This window comes from Gadus macrocephalus, chromosome 15 (genome assembly GCF_031168955.1).
Source record: "Gadus macrocephalus chromosome 15, ASM3116895v1".
Classification (NCBI taxonomy): domain Eukaryota; kingdom Metazoa; phylum Chordata; class Actinopteri; order Gadiformes; family Gadidae; genus Gadus; species Gadus macrocephalus.
The window spans coordinates 10845846-10865112 of record NC_082396.1 but is presented as its reverse complement, the minus strand read 5'-3'; the positions used below and the strand labels follow the sequence as shown (position 1 = coordinate 10865112).

The 19267-nt window shown below is 45.1% G+C and overlaps 1 protein-coding gene and 1 long non-coding RNA gene across 3 annotated transcripts in view; both read left to right on the top strand.

Moving 5' to 3' along the window:
• Nucleotides 1–19267, top strand: part of LOC132473170 (collagen alpha-1(XVII) chain-like) — a 30184-nt gene that overhangs the window by 6164 nt on the left and 4753 nt on the right. Inside the window, exons 10-49 of one of the 2 annotated variants that reach the window (XM_060073168.1) lie at nt 32–676; nt 1067–1150; nt 1339–1398; nt 1972–2127; nt 2420–2509; nt 2588–2632; nt 2978–3124; nt 4444–5361; nt 5841–5891; nt 5981–6007; nt 6099–6125; nt 6232–6285; nt 6590–6694; nt 7274–7327; nt 7979–8005; nt 8110–8163; nt 8303–8335; nt 8463–8489; nt 8576–8629; nt 9201–9236; nt 9561–9632; nt 11627–11653; nt 11782–11817; nt 12068–12103; nt 12345–12425; nt 12788–12823; nt 13278–13352; nt 13917–13994; nt 14319–14369; nt 14693–14758; nt 14951–15010; nt 15368–15394; nt 15579–15629; nt 15931–16008; nt 16547–16594; nt 16683–16799; nt 17208–17327; nt 17606–17710; nt 17975–18118; nt 18551–18670. In XM_060073168.1, the coding sequence (XP_059929151.1) occupies nt 32–676; nt 1067–1150; nt 1339–1398; nt 1972–2127; nt 2420–2509; nt 2588–2632; nt 2978–3124; nt 4444–5361; nt 5841–5891; nt 5981–6007; nt 6099–6125; nt 6232–6285; nt 6590–6694; nt 7274–7327; nt 7979–8005; nt 8110–8163; nt 8303–8335; nt 8463–8489; nt 8576–8629; nt 9201–9236; nt 9561–9632; nt 11627–11653; nt 11782–11817; nt 12068–12103; nt 12345–12425; nt 12788–12823; nt 13278–13352; nt 13917–13994; nt 14319–14369; nt 14693–14758; nt 14951–15010; nt 15368–15394; nt 15579–15629; nt 15931–16008; nt 16547–16594; nt 16683–16799; nt 17208–17327; nt 17606–17710; nt 17975–18118; nt 18551–18670 (4122 nt within the window). The remainder of the gene's footprint in view (nt 1–31; nt 677–1066; nt 1151–1338; nt 1399–1971; nt 2128–2419; nt 2510–2587; nt 2633–2977; nt 3125–4443; nt 5362–5840; nt 5892–5980; nt 6008–6098; nt 6126–6231; nt 6286–6589; nt 6695–7273; nt 7328–7978; nt 8006–8109; nt 8164–8302; nt 8336–8462; nt 8490–8575; nt 8630–9200; nt 9237–9560; nt 9633–11626; nt 11654–11781; nt 11818–12067; nt 12104–12344; nt 12426–12787; nt 12824–13277; nt 13353–13916; nt 13995–14318; nt 14370–14692; nt 14759–14950; nt 15011–15367; nt 15395–15578; nt 15630–15930; nt 16009–16546; nt 16595–16682; nt 16800–17207; nt 17328–17605; nt 17711–17974; nt 18119–18550; nt 18671–19267) is intronic. The other variant, XM_060073169.1, reaches the window with a different exon arrangement.
• Nucleotides 9639–11530, top strand: LOC132473173 (uncharacterized). Its single transcript, XR_009529263.1, has 2 exons — nt 9639–10635; nt 10704–11530. It is a non-coding gene; the product is annotated as an uncharacterized LOC132473173 (long non-coding RNA).

Here is a 19267-nt window from a genome sequence, read left to right as displayed (position 1 = left end):
AATCTCCTTCTTGTTATTCTTTCCGCTGCAGTTTCGACCCACTTTGAGAACAAACCCAGATCCGGCACGTTTCCCATCGGCTTCACCAACGGCCATCACGACATGGCCGTGCAGACGAGCCAGTCCACCCAGTCCGCCGCCCAGTACGGCTCCGATGGGCTGAAGGTCTCCCAGTTCGACAGCGGTTTGAAAACCAACCACTACGACATGAACGGGAAACTGGGCCAATACGACAGTTTGAAGTCCGGCATGTACGACTCCACCGTGACGTCCGACCACTACGACTCGGGTATCATCCCCGGTATATTCGTGGGCACCGCCAAAGCCGGCCAGTACAACGGCGGCACCAAGTCCAGCCAGCAGCAGTACGAGATGACCACCATCAGGTCCTCCGTGGGCCAGGACTCCAGCGCCCGGTCGGGCTACGGCTACGACGGCACCGCCCGCTCGGGTCAGTACGAAACGGCCACGCTGGACGCCAGCGCCCTGCCGCTCTTCAACTGGTCCACCAACGCCCTCCTCACCTCCCCCACCACCGCCGTCACCTCCCACGCCGCAGCCAACGTGGCCGCCGGCGCCGCCGCGGGCAGCACCAGCAGCTACGTCTACCAGAGCAGCACCAACAACATGGGGGGCACCGGCCCCATCATCGGCACCACCCCGTCCTCCCTCTCTGGTGAGAGCGTGCACACGTGTACACGTGTCACGTGCACAAGCAGCCATTTTTCAGACCCGCGTGGACGTGTATTAGCACGCTGGGCGGGTTAACGACGCCATTCGATAGGCCGTAAATACAAAGTATCGGATCTCCTTCATCATAGCTGAATAGTAGTAATAACATACATAGCTGAATAGTAGTAATAACATACATTTAGAACGGTTCATCCTGTTTTCTCATCCCTTTTTGATGTTATTTGATCATATTATATTACAAATTACCAATCACATGATCCCCGGGTTTTTGATTTCCCAACGACTTGACAATAAAAGCCCTTACAGTGACATTTCAGGTTACGTAAGTGCAGAGACGCTTATGTTATTTTAATCTGTGTGTCTCTGTTTACAGTCTACGGCTTCCAGAACAATCTGGGACCTACTTCGAGCACTGTGCTTACTACCAGCGGTGCTAACGTCACTGCCGGCACAGGGGGTAAGCTTAACTAAGCTGTCCTTTGTACAATGCTATTTGTTGCTAATTTACCAAAAAGGATAACAAATGCTTATCTTATTTATTCCCTGTATGTGACATTAAAATACTGTGTGTGTGTGTGTGTGTGTGTGTGTGTGTGTGTGTGTGTGTGTGTGTGTGTGTGTGTGTGTGTGTGTGTGTGTGATCAGGTTATGGAGTACAGAAGAATGTCTCCAGCGGTGGTCTCCTCAGCACTGGAGTCTCTGGAAGTACGTTTAACGGACCCCAATTACTTTATAGAGTACTCAAGATAAATTACTACTGGTTACACTTTACATAAGGGCACATTAATCAACCATTAATTAACATACGTTAATGCAGTAATAAGCATTAACTAACAGTTAATTAACAGTTAACTAATGTTCTAGTAATCATGCAATAATGGTGTTCATTTTTGCTAATGGTGATCAAGATAACTAAGATAATAGTATTGATATTGGCTAAGTTATTTATCTATACATTATTTAATATGATTTAACCTAAGACTATCCCCTATGCTAATACTATATAATAATGTTTATTGTTGCATAACCAATGCATAAACAACCAACTAATTGTGAAGTGCTACCCTTCTAATACAATTAGGCTTTATAATCATGATGTTAATCATAATGCGAACATCGATCATAAGACCAAACATAATTCAGCAGAACAAGTTTCGACACAATTTATTAGTCCTTCCATCACACCTGTTCACCTCATTTCACCTTCACTTTCTTCTTTTATTTATAATAAATGTTTAGCCTTTCTTGATATGATTTGTTTTTTGTTTTGCCCTTCAGCCACAAGAGGTCAGACAGAAGATTCGTACAAGAAGGACTTCAAATACGTGATCTTTGACAAGGAGAACGTTGTAGCCAATAAGGACACAGAGGTGTTGATCCTCGCCAAGGACAGCGGCAAGCAGTTCACCAGCAGCGGCATTCATCTAGGAAGCGGTCAGTCACTTGCTGCCCCCCTGTGGACAGATTTGAAATAGTATTATATATGTTTTATTATAAACAATACTTTTTAATCTTGTTTGAATAACTGTTTGTTTTAATGATTATCTTACAAAATTGTAATATTCATTAGAAATAGGTCCCATTGCTTAATTAAAGCAAAGCACTATTATATAAGAGAAAGGATTTGGAAAATGCAGATTTAATTAGTTTAATTTAATTATTTAACTTATTGCAACTTTTACACATTTTTGACTTTGCGTTTGAATCATCTGATTTGCCTTTATAGGCTCTCTTTCCGGTGACTCCATGAAAAAGGAGAAGATGGTTTCCAGCTATACTGAAGGAGCTCAGATGAAACAAGCCGGCGGCAATTACTGTAAGGAAAATTAAGCGGTGTTGAAAACAATGTCAATTGATTAGAGTATAAAAGCTGAACAACAAATCGTTCTGACAGATGGATCGTCTGGAGTTCTCATGAAAGACAAGGCAACGTATGCAGGTAGGTCGATATATTATTTGGCTTCAATCATGCATATAGCATGCATTATACTTTTGTTTTTCCATAATAATAATAATAATGATAATAATAATCTTTTTATTATTATCTTTTCTATTTTGTAAATCATCTTATTATTCATATATTGTTTTCTTACCTTTGTATATTTTTCCGCGTTAAATATTTGTGTGATTCTCTATGTCTCACTTTGTGCCTATGGTCTACACAGCAGGCTGACAGGCTCACATTGCACCTGTTACACCTGTGTGTATGGGACCCCTTAAGTTACTGCGTGGCTGCTGACCATTGAGGCCAGCGTGCTGATGACTCTAATGACCCCCTGAGCAGAGATCCGGGAGGACGACGGCTGTGGGGGAGGAGGAGGGGCCTTCTGCTGCTGCGCCGACTCCTGCTGCTCCTGGTGGAAGTGGCTGCTGGGCCTCCTGCTGCTCGCCCTGCTCCTCCTCGGACTCCTCTTTGGACTCCTGGCCATGGGTGAGTCCGGGGGCAGTGGCGGGGCGAGGTGGCTAATGAGTTTGTTTGGTGGTTAGTTGTAGCTGGCGGGTCGTTTGTTTTATTTGGGCTTTTTAGTCAGTGGGTTAGTTGTTTGATCTCAGTAAGTGCCCTGAATTTCCCACCTTAGATGTTATCTTAGTGAGTTAATTAGTCAGCTAGTTAGTTAGTAAGTAAGCAGATTGTTTATTAATTTAGGTGGCGGTTTTAGGTGAGGGTTGTGAAACATTTGTACTTCTGAGCAAGTCTGCTCTGGAAAAAAGGAAATGAACCAAGACGGTTATTAAAAACAAACGAGTTAGTGTCTGGACCTCGGTCCTACCCTCGTGGAACGCTTGCTCTCACTGGAACGGACCGGGGAGGACAGATTCACATGACGGTAACAGCTTTAACACCAGGAAATGTAGACCTAATCAAAGCCGACACCGGGCGGGGTCACAGGACCTCCGGGACCACAGACACGTCTGGTTCCCATTGTCCGTTGGACCTGTTCCAGATAACAACATTGCAACAGTCTCTCTCTCTCTCTCTCTCTCTCTCTCTCTCTCTCTCTCTCTCTCTCTCTCTCTCTCTCTCTCTCTCTCTCTCTCTCTCTCTCTCTCTCTCTCTCTCTCTCTCTCTCTCTCTCTCTCTCTCTCTCTCTCTCTCTCTCTTGCTGACATAGAGACAAATTCAGATGTAACATATTTATGTTAAAGTCATTCTTCAATTTTAGAACCGTTAACTGTCTTGGTCGTGGTCGTGTGTATTTTAAGATGCACAAGTTGCCACAAAGTTGGTGAATGTTTAGTCAACTCAAAACATTTTCAGGTCATGTCAAGTCAGTTGTCTGAAGGGCTCCTCAGCCCCAGTCCCACACTCCCAAACGCCCCCTAGTTAATGCAAGCCGCTAGTTTAGTTAATGGTATTAATTAGGTATCATTTATAATTGAACAGGCATCAGTGCTATCAGAATTAGTTGAAATGAGTTATCTATTTAGGCATTAGGTATCTATGTCTTTTTCCAATTCATAGGTCCATTCAGTCCATTCATTACGGAATATGTTTGATTGAATATTACTTTGATAATTTTAAAAGTCAATCTAATGACAAATAGGTTCACCCTGTTCTCTTACTTACATTAGAAAAGTAGGCTAGAAAAAAAAAAAAAATATATAACGTTAATGAATGATTTTTCATTTCAAAGTAATTCAATTACTTGACAGACACATAGCTCTTACACTATAGGACGAGCACTGCAGATACAACCATGCTACTCGGCTATGCGTGTTGACTAACCTTCCCTGCCGCCTGCTCCCCAGCTGAGGACGTGAGGAGGCTGAAGAACCGCGTCTCGGCCCTGGAGGCGGAGTCCTCGGTGGCGTCCGTGCGCTCCAGTCGTCTCTCGGCCTCAGACAACCAGATCCACCTGATCAACGCCGGTGGTGCCGGGGCTGGTACCGCTGGTGGTGCCGCCGCCGCCGCTGGTGCTGGTGGAGGTGTAGCTGCAGGCCATGGTGGTGCAGGTGGTGGTGCAGGTGGTGGTGCAGGCGCTGGTCATGCAGGTGGTGTTATAGGGGCGGGTGGTGTTGGTGGAGGAGGAACAGGCACCCACTTAAACAACGACATCACGCTGCACACGGGTGGAGGAACTCACGCCGGCACTGGGGTTGGAGTCAGCACTGGCTTCGCTGGTGGGGCTGGTTCTGTTGCTGGTGCTGGCGCTGGTGGTACTGGTCATGCTGGTGGTGCTGGTTCTGTTGCTGGCGCGGGAGCTGGTCATGCTGGTGGTACTGGCGGAGGCGGTGGTAACACTAATATCTACATTGGTGGTGGTTATGGTGGTTATGGTGGTGGTCATGCTGGCGGCACTGGTTCTGTTGCTGGTGGTTACGGAGGAGGTGCTGGTCATGCTGGCGGTACTGGTTCTGTTGGTGGTGGTCGCTATGGTGTTGGTACTGGTGTTAGTGGTGGTACTGCATATGGTGGTGGTACTAGTTTTGGTGGCACATCTGGCACATCTGTCGGCAGCGGAACTGCTTATGGCGATGGTGGTAGCGCTACCAGGATCGGTGTCGGTACGGGTGTTAATGTAGGTGCCGCTGGAGGCACTGGTGGCGTCAGTGGTGGAAGTGGTGGAGTTGGCGTTGGCATGGGAACGGGATATGTTGACAGTCAAGTCCTTCAGCAGACCATCCAGCAGATGCTGCAAACTGAAATGCAGTCGCACTCCTTCAGAGGTGAGCCATAAATACAGTCCTCAAAAACACAGTCCTCACAAACATCACAAACACAGTCCTCACAAACACTTCAAACACAGTCCTCACAAACACAGTCCTCACAAACATCACAAGCACAGTCCTCACAAACACCACAAACACAGTCCTCACAAACACAGTCCTCACAAACACTTCAAACACAGTCCTCACAAACACAGTCCTCACAAACATCACAAACACAGTCCTCACAAACACAGTCCTCACAAACACTTCAAACACAGTCCTCACAAACACAGTCCTCACAAACATCACAAACACAGTCCTCACAAACACAGTCCTCACAAACATCACAAACACAGTCCTCACAAACACAGTCCTCACAAACACTTCAAACACAGTCCTCACAAACACAGTCCTCACAAACATCACAAACACAGTCCTCACAAACACAAACTACGCATACAGCATATGGTTTAAATAACCTTGTCCAATGTTTCCAGCTCTGATAATGGCCTCGTCTAGAGGAGAGAGAGGGGAGCCGGGGGCTAAAGGTAAACAGTATCACAACACCTGTTAATGATATCTAAGCACTCCTCATTCAGCCAACTATTAACCTGGGTCATGTAATGTCCATCATCAGGAGATTCAGGAAGCCCAGGATTGAAAGGTCAGTCCTCGAATACAAACCAATTCAATACCATTTCTTCATAATACTGTTAATATATCAATATTTTGAATTATCAAAATGTTCTTTACAGGTGATACTGGATTTTCAGGAACCCCAGGTAAATAGAACACTATCAACATGGCATGATGTGCATGATGACATTACGCTTTAAAAACATAGTACCGGCTCACAATGCATCATTGACCTTTAAACTTTGACCTTAGGTTCTCCAGGTCATGCCGGCCCCGAGGGGCCAAAAGGACAAAAAGGAAGTGAAGGTAACGAAATCCATCTCGAACCGGATGTGAAGCAACTGCTCTACACGGACATCGCTTCTAATTCTGTGGCACATTTGGTTGTGTGGGTGCATGTGTTTTTGTGGGTGCATGTGTTTGTGAACGTGTGTGTGTCTGTGTCTGTGTGTGTGTGTGTGTCTGTGTGCGTGCGTGCGTGCATGTGTGCGTGTGTGTGCGTGTGTGTGTGTGTGTGTGTGCGTGTGTGTGTGTCTGCGTGCGCATGCTTAAGCAAGCGCTTGCACTTGTGTGTGTGTGCATGCTGATGTGTTTAATGTGTCTCAAACAGGGGAGCATGGGTCAGAGGGGCCCCAGGGCATCAGGGGCCGTGACGGGGCCACCGGCCCCAGGGGAGAACCAGGGGTCTCTGGCTTTGGAGAGAAGGGGGAGAGAGGTGGGTGTGGATCTCACTGCAGTGTCAGCTTTTATTTGTACGGCCCTCATTCACAAGGGACAGTCTCAAAGGGCTTCACAGCCCCCACTTTACCTAAGACACACCCCTAACTCTAAAGCTTAAATGAACCGCTCCCCACGCCCAGACGGAAGAAGGCCTTTGAGAAGTAACACAGGTGAGGGGCCCCAGCTTCCAGGGACGGAAGCTAGACAAAGCCGAAACGATAGTCAGGATTAAGTTATTATTAAAGTGAAGGTAGATATAGAAGTGAGGAAAACCATCAATCATGACTGTGAGGGCAGGTCTGTTTGATGTGCCACAGTGGAAGAGGTATCCAAAATAAGTAAACGAGTAATGCCTGTGATGTAAGGCTCCTATTACTTACTTACTTACTTATTCCTCTTAAATCTTAGGGGACATACGGCTGCTAAGCAAATGTCATGACTATTTATTTGGATACAGTATATATAAGATTGGCGTTCCCTAAAGGTCATTAGGTGCATCAGAGGGGAGAGCGCAAACCCCTTCAAGGAGAGGATTGGATTAATTCATTTAAACCTTTATGTTTGCGTGTAACAGGTTCTCCAGGAACCAGCGGTGGCGCTAGCTCCACGGGCCCGCCTGGGCCTAAAGGTGAGACCTCTACCTGATAACCATGATCATCACACTAGATCAGGGGTCACCAACCTTTTTTAACCTGAGAGCTACTTCATGGGCACTGAGTCATACGAAGGGCACCCAGTTCTATACACTCTTCTGAAATAACAAATTTGCTCAGTTTGCCTTTAGTTACTATTAATGATTAATGATACTCATCTATGTGAAGACATGTTAATTAATTAAGTCATGTTAATGATTTCTCACAATAATTATCAACAATGACTTAAAAAAGGTGGGAAAGAGTTGTTCGAGAATGAGTAGTGCTATTTTTAGAACAGGCCTGCGGGCGCCTCATGTGGTCCTTGCGGGCGCCATGGTGCCCGCAAGGACTGTGTTGGTGACCCCTACACTAGATGAACAGATAGTAGAGGTTTTGTTAATGAGCATAATCAATGTATTCTATTGTAAGTGCGCTGTGAGTCAACACTTACCATGATGACAATTCTGTTTTCTTCCATTTAAAATGTTTATCTTTGTTTTGCATTATATGATCATTGTATCTAACATTTAATGCACAAGGCTTGCTGTTAATACCAATGCGATATTGTACTATTTAAAAAATATCTATAGATATACGTTATGCAAAAAGAGGGTTCTAATAAATAATTCTCCTCTGTGTTCCAGGTTCTTCTGGCACACCTGGGATACCAGGTGAGTTTATTTTATTTTAGATCAACATCTCTTCAACATCAAACGCCGTCTGTTACTTGCTCAGATGTGTTTACGTATGTTTTACGATAACTTGTCGCTTCCAGGCCAACCCGGTTCTAACGGCTACCGAGGAGAGGCGGGACCACCCGGGCTTAAAGGTACGATATTTCAAAAAACATGTATAAATGATCCGACCAATCAGCATGTCTCGATTGCTTAATACCAAGTTGATTGGTTAATCATTGGTACTGTATTCTATTCATTTTGCCACAATAATGGTTCTCATTGACTCTTTAGGGGACAGAGGGAGTGGATCTCCAGGAATCAAAGGTTGGTCGTACGGCTACTATTAATATAGGATAAATGTTTATGCACCTAAATATGAAACATGAATTAGACATAGAATATGGCTGCAGTTTTTGGGGCTTACAAAGCAATTTGTCTTTGTTGTGTTTAGGGGACCGAGGTGAAAAGGGACAAGGAGGTAAGATAAAATGCGGCCACTGATTTTGAGTAGTGTGATCATGTAGACTAGCGTGTCACCTCACTGTGTCCCACTGTGTCCTGTAGGTAATACTGGTTTATCAGGACTTCCGGGACTGGACGGACCGAAAGGATCTAGAGGTGAGTGTGCGTGGGTTAGAGAGGGAGTGACCAGTCCTTAACTGTTCCTCAAACGTTGAATTACTGAGAAGAGAGGGTCTTATTGGGTCCCAAATGTCCCCCAAGTAGTTAAACTTGAAGTAGCCATCTTGGAGCCACCCTCTACCTTTTCCTTAATGGCATGTATCTGAGTCACTCTAAAATTACTTCTAAAAAGTGGAATAGCATTAAAAAGTTAGACAGTAGGATCTGATCCAATATATGACCTTCTGTTGTTCACATTGTCTCCATGAATGTGATATAACTATCAATATAATATGAGATATACCTGTGTGTGTCAAGTGATCATTTTCTTGGTTGGTATTGGCGATGTAGGGAACTATTTATTCCACCAGGGGAGCCAGAGAAGGCCTGACTCAGGCAGGTCAGATATAGGCATTAGTGTTGCAGAGAGGGACTATTGTTTTGATTTACTGGCCTAGTAGAAACCCGCCTGTACAAATACATCAAAAGGACTAAACTTAATTATCTGAATTTTAATTGACACATTTAGTATTTCCCCATAAACCTCACTCACTGTTTCTTGATATAGGTGTTGCTGGAATTGATGGACAGAGAGGACCCGCAGGTATACACATTATTTAATTATTTAAATTATGAACTAATAATGCTTTCCTTCTATGAACAGGCTACTACGTTGTTAGGTGAATTATGTTCAGCACGTATTCAGCTAATGTTGATGCCTCTTCGTTTAAAGCCCGGTTACCTAATGCCTTGCTCACCTGTGTATTGCTTTTACCTGCTATGCAACCTCATTTAAATAAAGTAAATCAGGGTTAGGCCTATGTTTTAGATTGATCATTCTGTTAAAATGATGTTTGATTCCATGTTATTGGTAGTGTAGGCTAGGGCTAGGTTTCTTTTCTTTATTTATATTGTGTATGATTGACAGGTGGGCAAGGAGCTTCCGGCCCACCTGGAATCAGAGGACCCACAGGACCACCTGGAGATGCTGGTAACACAGGTAACACATTACGGCCTATACAACACACTGTTTCTCTCACAGTGAAGACACCTAGAAACACACCCTAAAGAACACACTCTTGATGAGGCCCCGTCTATATTCCTTTGATAAGGTTCAGGAATATAGTATTTTGGATTCATTACGAAACCACATCGAGCTGTAGAAACACTTTAGTACACTTTGCAGGCCCTTAGGGGGCGCTGCTTCTGCTACAGAAGTCCAGCAAAAAAATGAAGAAGAAGAGGCGAGCATGCGCGTAAAGCCTGCGCGCTGTTTACAAGCAGAGGGCCCTATTTTAAGAGTCTGAAATGGAAGTGAGAAGCGCCAAACGCAAGTAGCTTTGTGGGCGGTTCTATGGCAACGTTGCTATTATACTGGCGGATAAATTACTCTTGCGCCTGACGCAAATCTAAAAAGGGTTTCCCTGAAGTAGCCTAATTACCCGTAGGTGTGGTTTGGGTGTAACATGTTACATGTAAGATGTAAACGCATGTCTACAACGACATGCGTCGTTGTAGAAAGTCAATTGCGCTGGATGCAAGATAGGGCCCACACAGTCCGAGAGGAACAAGTAACATGGCGAAAACGATCTTTTGCCTTCCGTTTTCCTTTGACGCGTTTCAGGAATATCTCCATAAAGACGGACTCATTGCGAAAAAGTATTGAGCTGTAGATACGCTGTAGTACATACATTCAGCCGAGGAGGTGATGGCAGTTGTTAAACCTTTTAAATTGAGCAAAAAAAATTAATTTCATTTACCAAGGGGCTGTATTTAAAGCTATAAAAAAACCTACACAACTCTAACGTCGCCCAGCGGGTGGGGGGGCGATGACGTCATCGTTTGCGTTTCAGGTGTACACACGACTCCTAACACGAAACCGCATAGGTCCTGTTTTATTTGAAACCACCCTGGGACATAGTTTCAGAAAAGTGTGTTTTCGGACACTGGATTCAAATAATCCAGTCATTTACTGACGCAAATGACATTTAAAAATGTTTAGTGTAGTGTCCGAATTCTTGTTTGTTTGTTCCCTGAATAGTTCACTATATCATCACTATATAGGGAATAGTGAGTGATTTCTAACTTATGTTTGGAAGCAGAAGTTCAGCAGCAGAAGCAGCGGCCCGTATGGGCCCTACTACAGCGTTTCAACAGCTCGATGCAGTTTCGCAATGATTCCGTCTTTACGAAGATATTCTTGAACCGCATAAAACAATTGTTTTCGCCCGTGTGGACGGGGCCTGAATCACACCCAACCGAACACACTCTGGCCTCACAGTGGAGACACATAGAATCACACCCTACAGAACACACTTTATAGCCTCACAGTGGAGACACATAGAATCACACCCTACAGAACACACTCTAGTCTCAGAGTAAAGACACATAGAATCACACCCTACAGAACACACTCTAGTCTCAGAGTAAAGACACATAGAATCACACCCTACTGAACACACTCTAGTCTCAGAGTAAAGACACATACAGGTAAGTATAGGGCATTGAAGAGCAGGTCGTTCATTTGCATACCATTCTTCTATTTTAGACACTGCATCTGTATGTTGTTTGTGTTCATGACTGTAGATTATATTGTCACGTTTATTTAGTATTGAATGTATATGAAATATATTGCTTATTCCTCATGTATATATATATATATCCTATTCTTTATTATATTATATATCTCTTATATTATTTGGTTTCTGTTAAATTAATTTCAATGTGATTTCCCTGGGCATTATACTAAATACATAATGAATACACACACACACACACACACACACACACACACACACACACACACACACACACACACACACACACACACACACACACACACACACACACACACACACACACACACACACACACACACACACACACACACACACACAGTGATGGTAGTGCAGCACTGGTAGTGTGGTCCAACCACCACCTTCTAGGCTCTGGGTTGATGAGGATTAATCAAACATCTTTCCTACTTCCCTAAAGGCACCCCAGGGCTACAGGGACCACCAGGTATGTGTTTTTTACCCCCTGATACTAAACCTAAAAACTAGTTTCAATGGGTCATTTAGCACTTTAAGAGTCTGTCTGTCATAGCTCTTGTTTGTTTGTTCGCTAAAACACGATCCATATTGACGTAGGTATACCAGGGACTCCGGGACACCCAGGATCTAGGGGTAAGACATTTATTATTGTCCGCTTCAGACAACAACATCTACTGTATACTATTTATTCAGTTGTTTTAGGAACGATGAATCTTTTGTAACGGCTCCAATATTGATTGCATGCTTTGATTGTTCTCAGCCTCACGTGTGTGAATTGCTTCTGCTCAAGACTCAATGTAATGCGATTATAGAGATCTTATAATATCATATTGGGTATACAGATGGACAGGGTGTGAATCCTTACCCTGTGTGTTTGTTTCAGGTCAAACTGGTGAACCAGGAAGAGTCCTCAATGCAGGTAAAACGAGAGCTGAGGAATATGATCAGATTTAGAAAGACTTTATAATGGTTATAGAGGGGAAGGAAAGCAGGATGGTCTTCTAATGGTTCTGGTTCTGAACGACAATGACGAAAGTCTAACCAGTCTGTGACTTAATAACGCCTGGAACATTCAGTGTAATCCAGTGCTTTGGATAAAGCGCTTCTTTTTACCTTCGATGTTTTGGTGTTCCTCATGTTCGCTGTGATGTTGTCCCCAGCTGGCTCCAGTTCTGTGGGCATCCCAGGCCCCCCCGGTTCTTCTGGACCCCCCGGACCTGCCGGATCCCCTGGACTATCAGGTCTCTGCTCTGACCTCTGGTACCGATCCTCTCGTGCTGGTCCCGGATCCAGAACCAGGGATATCACTGAACACATAACACTCTAACTCAAAAACCACCTGCATCCCCAATCCATCGACCAAACTACATCAAACAACCATTCAAACAATTAAATCAAACACATTAAACAGCACTCCTCTATCCGTTAAGATATATCATTGTTATTAACTATACATATTGATCATGATACAAAAGTGTCTAAAGTGTCCATCACTTACAACCTTGATCAAACCCAAACACAAACCATAACGTGTAGCACTCCTTCATATATTATACATTGCGTAGAATCAATCAATTTTAATGCATTTGTTTTTGTTTTTTAGGTCCCATTGGCCCTGCTGGTCTTCCTGGCCCAGCTGGTATGTCGTCTCATATTGATTAATCTTAATTGGAATCCCTAACCCCTTTTTATAAACCCTAAACCAATTGGAAGTGCAGTGTTGCTTAGCAACCAGGCCAACAGCTACCAGCTAGACATCTGAACCATAAATAAAATACACAGGCAGAAATGTAATTGATATATCTTTATGTTACCTATAAACATATCTAAAATTGTATGAATGCACAACATAGTTACACTATACAACCGTAAAAATATATACCAATACAATATTACATCATCTTATTAAGGCTACTGGGATATGTCTCTGGGGGGGGGGGGGGGGGGGGGGGGGGTCGATTGCAGTACCTACTCTCCACCACTAGGTGGAGCCACAGAAAAGCTGGCGTGGCTGAGACTGATGCATAGTCATGATCTACATCAGGGGCGACCCTGAATGTGTTGCATGCTACTTATGTGTTCATGTCCTAAAGGTCCTAGAGGTGCCAAGGGAGACGCAGGAATATCAGTGAGAACTACAGAGACCGTGAGCTCATCCAGAGCTGAAAGTGAGTCCTACACACACACACACACACACACACACACACACACACACACACACACACACACACACACACACACACACACACACACACACACACACACACACACACACACACACACACACACACACACACACACACACACCTATTCGGAATCTCTTTGAGGGCACCTTCTGGAAGACATGGGGTCCCGCCAGCATGCAAAAAGCTATGCTGCATCATGTATGATGAAATAGTCTTCATCATTGGGGGGGGGGCCAGAGTCATGAATTTCGTCGGTGGGCCGGCATTAAGAGGGATTGAGAAATGCTTTCATGTTGTAATGCAAAGCTCAATTTAAGATCAACATTATTTGTTCCTGATTAAAAGCATAACCACACCTCTGCGATGCGATAAAGAACACACAGGGAACTATAAGCCATTTAATCTTATCTTAAGGGTTTGGCGGCAACCCTCATTAAGATACGTTATCGTACTTTCTTGCCTCAGCGGGAACATGGTGATCATTGACCGCACAAGGGGCCCTCTTCTCCTGCTGTAACGTGTTCCTCTGTGTGTCTGTGATATCAGGACAGTTTGGGTCCTCTGCTGCTGGGGTCCCCGGCCCCCCTGGTCCCCCGGGACAGCCTGGGATACCGGGACGTCCAGGTAACCAAACATGACCCACGCGATAAGACGCCAATGGCACGGGCCCCATACCGAGTTCATGGCATCCACATGGAGTCACAATGCTAGGGGTCACCCTCATACATTAGCCGTCCCTTTATTTATTTATTTTCTTTTAATGTTTTGTTTTAATCAGACATTTTATTCTATTTTTTTCTTTATTGCCATTGTGTCTTTGACAACGTTCACAAGTGTCTTTGAGTGTCTAGTGAAGCGCTATATAAATATAATCCATCACAATTATTATTAACTTGGCAGTGCCTGTGTTCTTTAAAATGTATCTAATGTCTGTGTTTATTTCCCCAGGGGATTCGATATCAGGACCCCAGGGACCCCCCGGCCGCCCTGGAGTGTCAGGTGAGTGTGAAGCCAACGCCGCGTGCAACGCCCCGTCTCCTGGTACAGATCCTGCACTGGGCCTTAGTCACCGAGCGGCCCAATTGGTGCCATCCTGGTTAGTTTAGAACCGAGATGGAATCAATATGGCCGCTTGGTGAATAAGGCCCTTACATTCCTGAAATCTGAAATACTGCATTGTTCTCCTTTATTGGTAACCAATAATATACAATATCCAAAGGAGACGCATAAGGCTAATAATGGGGTTTAGGTTGTACAACAGGTCGGAGCTACGCAGTACCAGGTTTGGTTTTTAATACAACATTCTATTGATGATATATTAGGTTTTGGAAAACAAGGTCCTAAAGGAGAGAGAGGAGAACCCGGCGGCAGCGCTGTGTCCAGCTCAGGTACAGATCAATAATAAATCTTTCAATCATTGTGATCGGCCTTCAATCACCAAAAAAGATCAACCCTCATCAACCTGGATTACATACTGTGTAGGCGAGCACCATTTGCAGAGAACAGATTTCAATAATTGTTTGCTGTACATTGCATCGTGTGTGACACGGGGCCACGGCTGACGGCTGGTTTCATTGCAGGAACATACTTCACTGGACCCCCAGGAACCCCAGGGCCTCCGGGACCCAAGGGGTCCTCAGGTGAGGGGTCTACTTTAGACGTCAAAGGGGTCATCCGAGAAATTACAAATATCCCCTCTGATCATTGATTCGTAGCTAGGGGTTTGTGCTAGTTGTTCGGTGACGTGTTCATTGTTCAATATACTGCGGGTCCCACAACAAGATTTTGATGGACAAGTTTAAATCCTTTGAATTGTCAGATTTAGTCAGACTGGCACTTGTGGTGGCCAATAAAATTGTAGAAGATGGCATTCACCTTCTCAGGCCCCCCACAGTAGACACACCCCTTAGTGTGCCCAGTACGTCTCATAACAGTGATGATCTTCTTCTGTCCCAGTATCACTCAGTCACCACATGTACTTGTGTTTTGAATTTCAGGTTCTCCTGGACCAATGGGATACCAAGGTGAACATCTTATTCTTGTAATATAATTATTAAAAGAAAGATTTGTAGTCGTGTTAGACCCTGAATTCAGTTTACTTATTCAACAAGCAAAAAGATAGACAAAAACAGATAAAACATTGGTTATACCAACTTAACAGTGATATCTTACAGTTTAACGGTTTAACTGATGTGTTTCTGTCTATAGGTGAAAAGGGAGAGCAAGGAACGCCCGGAAGATCAGGAAGCTCAGACAGAGGTACAGTCATTCATTCACCCATTCATTCATTCATTCATGTAGTCTCAAAAATCTACAAATGAATAATACTAGTAGAAACCCAGAACCACACACACACACACACACACACACACACACACACACACACACACACACACACACACACACACACACACACACACACGCACACACACACAGAGTTTACTTCTGTATGGTAAGCATTAGTAGACTGTAGTTGGTGTAGTTTGAGCCGCGGTCCACACCACCACATATGCCCTTGTGATCTGATGCTGTACTAACAAGCTGTTGGGGTCCTCCACAGTGGTGTCCTACGGTGCCGGTCAGGGGCTCCCAGGACCCCCCGGGCCCCCAGGCCCTCAGGGACCAATGGGATACAAAGGTAATCCTGAAGACAAACCCATGAGCTCACAAAGACAAGATGCAGCAACGCACACCTCAGCAGGATTTAATTCTAATGGATAAATCGCTTTTTATGTCACGTTATTACCTTCAGTTATATAATGTGTCCCATTGATCACTCGCAATGTGCCTTTGCGCTGCGCGTCTGTACTTTACAAATCATAAATGATCATTGTTCATATTATTCATATCATATAAACTGTACAGGTTACAAATACTATAATATGTATTTGTCTTTAGATACATTTATTGTATGCTGCTGTTTCAACCAAATGTTCCCTTTGGGATGAATAGAGTACTCATCGGTCGGTCTGTCTGTCTGTCTGTCTGTCTGTCTGTCTGTCTGTCTGTCTGTCTGTCTGTATGTCTCGCTCTGTCTGTCTGTCTGTCTGTCTGTCTGTCTGTCTGTCTGTCTGTCTGTCTGTCTGTCTGTATGTCTCGCTCTGTCTGTCTGTCTGTCTGTCTGTCTGTCTGTCTGTCTGTCTGTCTGTCTGTCTCTGTCTGATTGTCTAACAAAGGGGACACTGGATCACCTGGTGTTCCTGGTATCGCCGGCTCCTCAAGAGGTAACAGCTAACTAGCTCATAACACACAGCACTAGTAGTACCCACGTCCCGCCTGCTTGATTTATTCATTTTTATTCTTTACTCTCAGGCACCTACTCGGCCACCTCTGGGCCCCCAGGACCCCCCGGTCCCCCGGGCGCTCCTGGCCACCCTGGATCCTTCTCCTCCTCCGTCGAGATGCGGCAGTACATCGGCGAATACCTCAGTAAGAACCGGCCCCTGGAGCCCCCAGAGCCCCCCTCTTGAGGCCCCAATGTGTCGTATGACTCTCTGGGTTCTCTGTCACTGGGCCCCCATTAAAAACACGAGGTAGAACTGCTCATTCCATGTTCTCGATATGTCCGAATCTGGGTTCGTTAGTCTTCAAAATAGCTAGCAGTTAAAAAAAATAATCGTACACCCAATGGCTGTTTTGTGGGTTCAAGCGTTAGCTTCACCCCTCTATGTATATTTATAACAGAATCAGTCGTATGCCGTAGGGCTGAGAGTACAATGTTCGGGTCACAACTGGAACCACTGGCACGTGCAGATTCAATGCATCGTGGTGAGGCAACGACACCCACGGGAGCTGTAGATGATGCACTGTAACGCGGCATCCACTCATCTTCCACAGGCAGGAGCAGACAGTCCAGCATCCCCGGCCCCCCAGGCCCTCCAGGGTCCCCGGGAATACCGGGAACCTACTCCGGGTCCCTGGAGGATTTGTCCTCTCGCATCATTGTCTACTTGCAGCGTGAGCAAATTGTTCTTTCCCTATTTACCAGCAGGGGTCACGTCAAGTCACGTTGAAAACCCACCCAGATGTAGGCTTGTACCGACTGGTTGTTGTGGTAGGGGGATGGACCATCTACCCATCATGCATCTGGGTTGGGCTTACCAGGCTTGTAATGGATCATCAAACTCACAGCTGTTTGTGGTTTCAAATAGGCCGAGCCCTTTATTAATGTTACGCTTATAATGAAGAAGAATAGTAGGATGAAGAAAGAAGTACTAACAACGGTTCTCTTTCAGGTTCTGGGTCTGGTTTCAGCGTAGGGGCCCAGGGCCCCCCCGGACCACCCGGCCCGCCAGGATCAGGATCACTCACCCTCAACGCTCTCATCGCTATGCTACAGAGTAAGACCCACCACATCAGAACCTTCAACTGAACATTAGCATCTTCTGAGGGCTGTTAATGATGCTAACAATGAACGCCTGATGGATACTATCAGAACAAACCAGAACACAGACACAGCACTATGGTCAGCAAAGCAAGCAAAGCATTTAGCCTAGCTTGCCACCTGCGTTATTACTGTAGATGCTCGTAAGGTGACTCGCGGAGGGCCTTCAGAGGAACATGTCTTAGTGTGTCACCGTGTTTCTAACTGTGTCGGGCTTCAGGGGACGACGTCAGAAGGTACATGACAGGCCCACAAGGACCTCAAGGGACCCCCGGCCTCCCAGGCACGCCGGGGACATCGGCAGGAGGCGTGGCCAACTATAACGTCCAGGAGATAGCCACCTACGTCTTCAGAATCATGAGCGGTAAGGCGGGACACCTCCTCCTCCCTCAAAGCCAAGGTTGATAGTTCATCGTCTTTGGAGATACATATGAAGTATTTGATCCTCTCTGTAGACCCCATACGTGGATATATTTGTGTTTTCCCAACCGTTTCTGTTGTGTGTACCCCCACAGTACTGTTGAAGTACCCCCTTCATCAACACCTTCAGATCACAAATATTTGAATCTGAACTCATGTTACATTATTCTATTTTAATAATTATTGATAGGATAGTGAACTAGGTTGTTACAATGGAACAAGCTGAAGCAAGCGTTTTTGCAATGTTCTTGCTTCATACCTAGTAAGTAGATGTCCCCCCCCCCCTTCTCCTCAGAATGGTATTGCTCAGAACCAGCCTGTGTTTTATTTTTGTGGGTAAAAGCCTCCCGCCGTCCTGACCCCCTGTGTGTTTCAGAGAGAGGGATGACCAACGGGGGACAGCCCGGCCCCCAGGGGCCCCGCGGCCTCCCCGGGCCCCCAGGTCCAGGCCATGGAACCACGACCGCCACCATTGACTACAACACTCTCACCAGAAGTAAGACGGGTCTGCCCTGACCATTTGGGTTCTCCACACACGACACCATCACTGCTGTCACACGCTCCACCAGTAGCGCTTCTACGTTCTACGTGGAGCCCCCCCCCCCCCCCCCCCCCGTAATTTGGCACCCCCCACAAATATGGTGCCTAAAACCGGCACTGCGCTCCACACAGGCTTTTGTGAATCGTCATACTGTATATTTTAACACTTTACACTAATTATCAACTAATGGTTGATAATGCTGCTAAACAAGGATATGTAGTTGAGATAGTTGATATGTAAATGTACTATAATTTAGATTTGATATAGATATATTTGATACATGATTTTGTTTGAATTGAGATATAATTGAGATTTAATTAAGACGTAGGAAATAATATTTAAATTAGACGGGGATATGTCAACTAGAATGAGATGCTATTTAGCTTCCGTGAACAACATGTACATTTTATGTGCCAATGAGACAATTTAGTAGTAATTATGCTGCGATACAAGATAATCAAGATGTGATTTAAATGTAAATGAGATGTAAGTGGAGTAAGCAGCCGACGACGTCCACTCTGGTCCCTCACCCGGCCGCCGTCACGTCCTCAT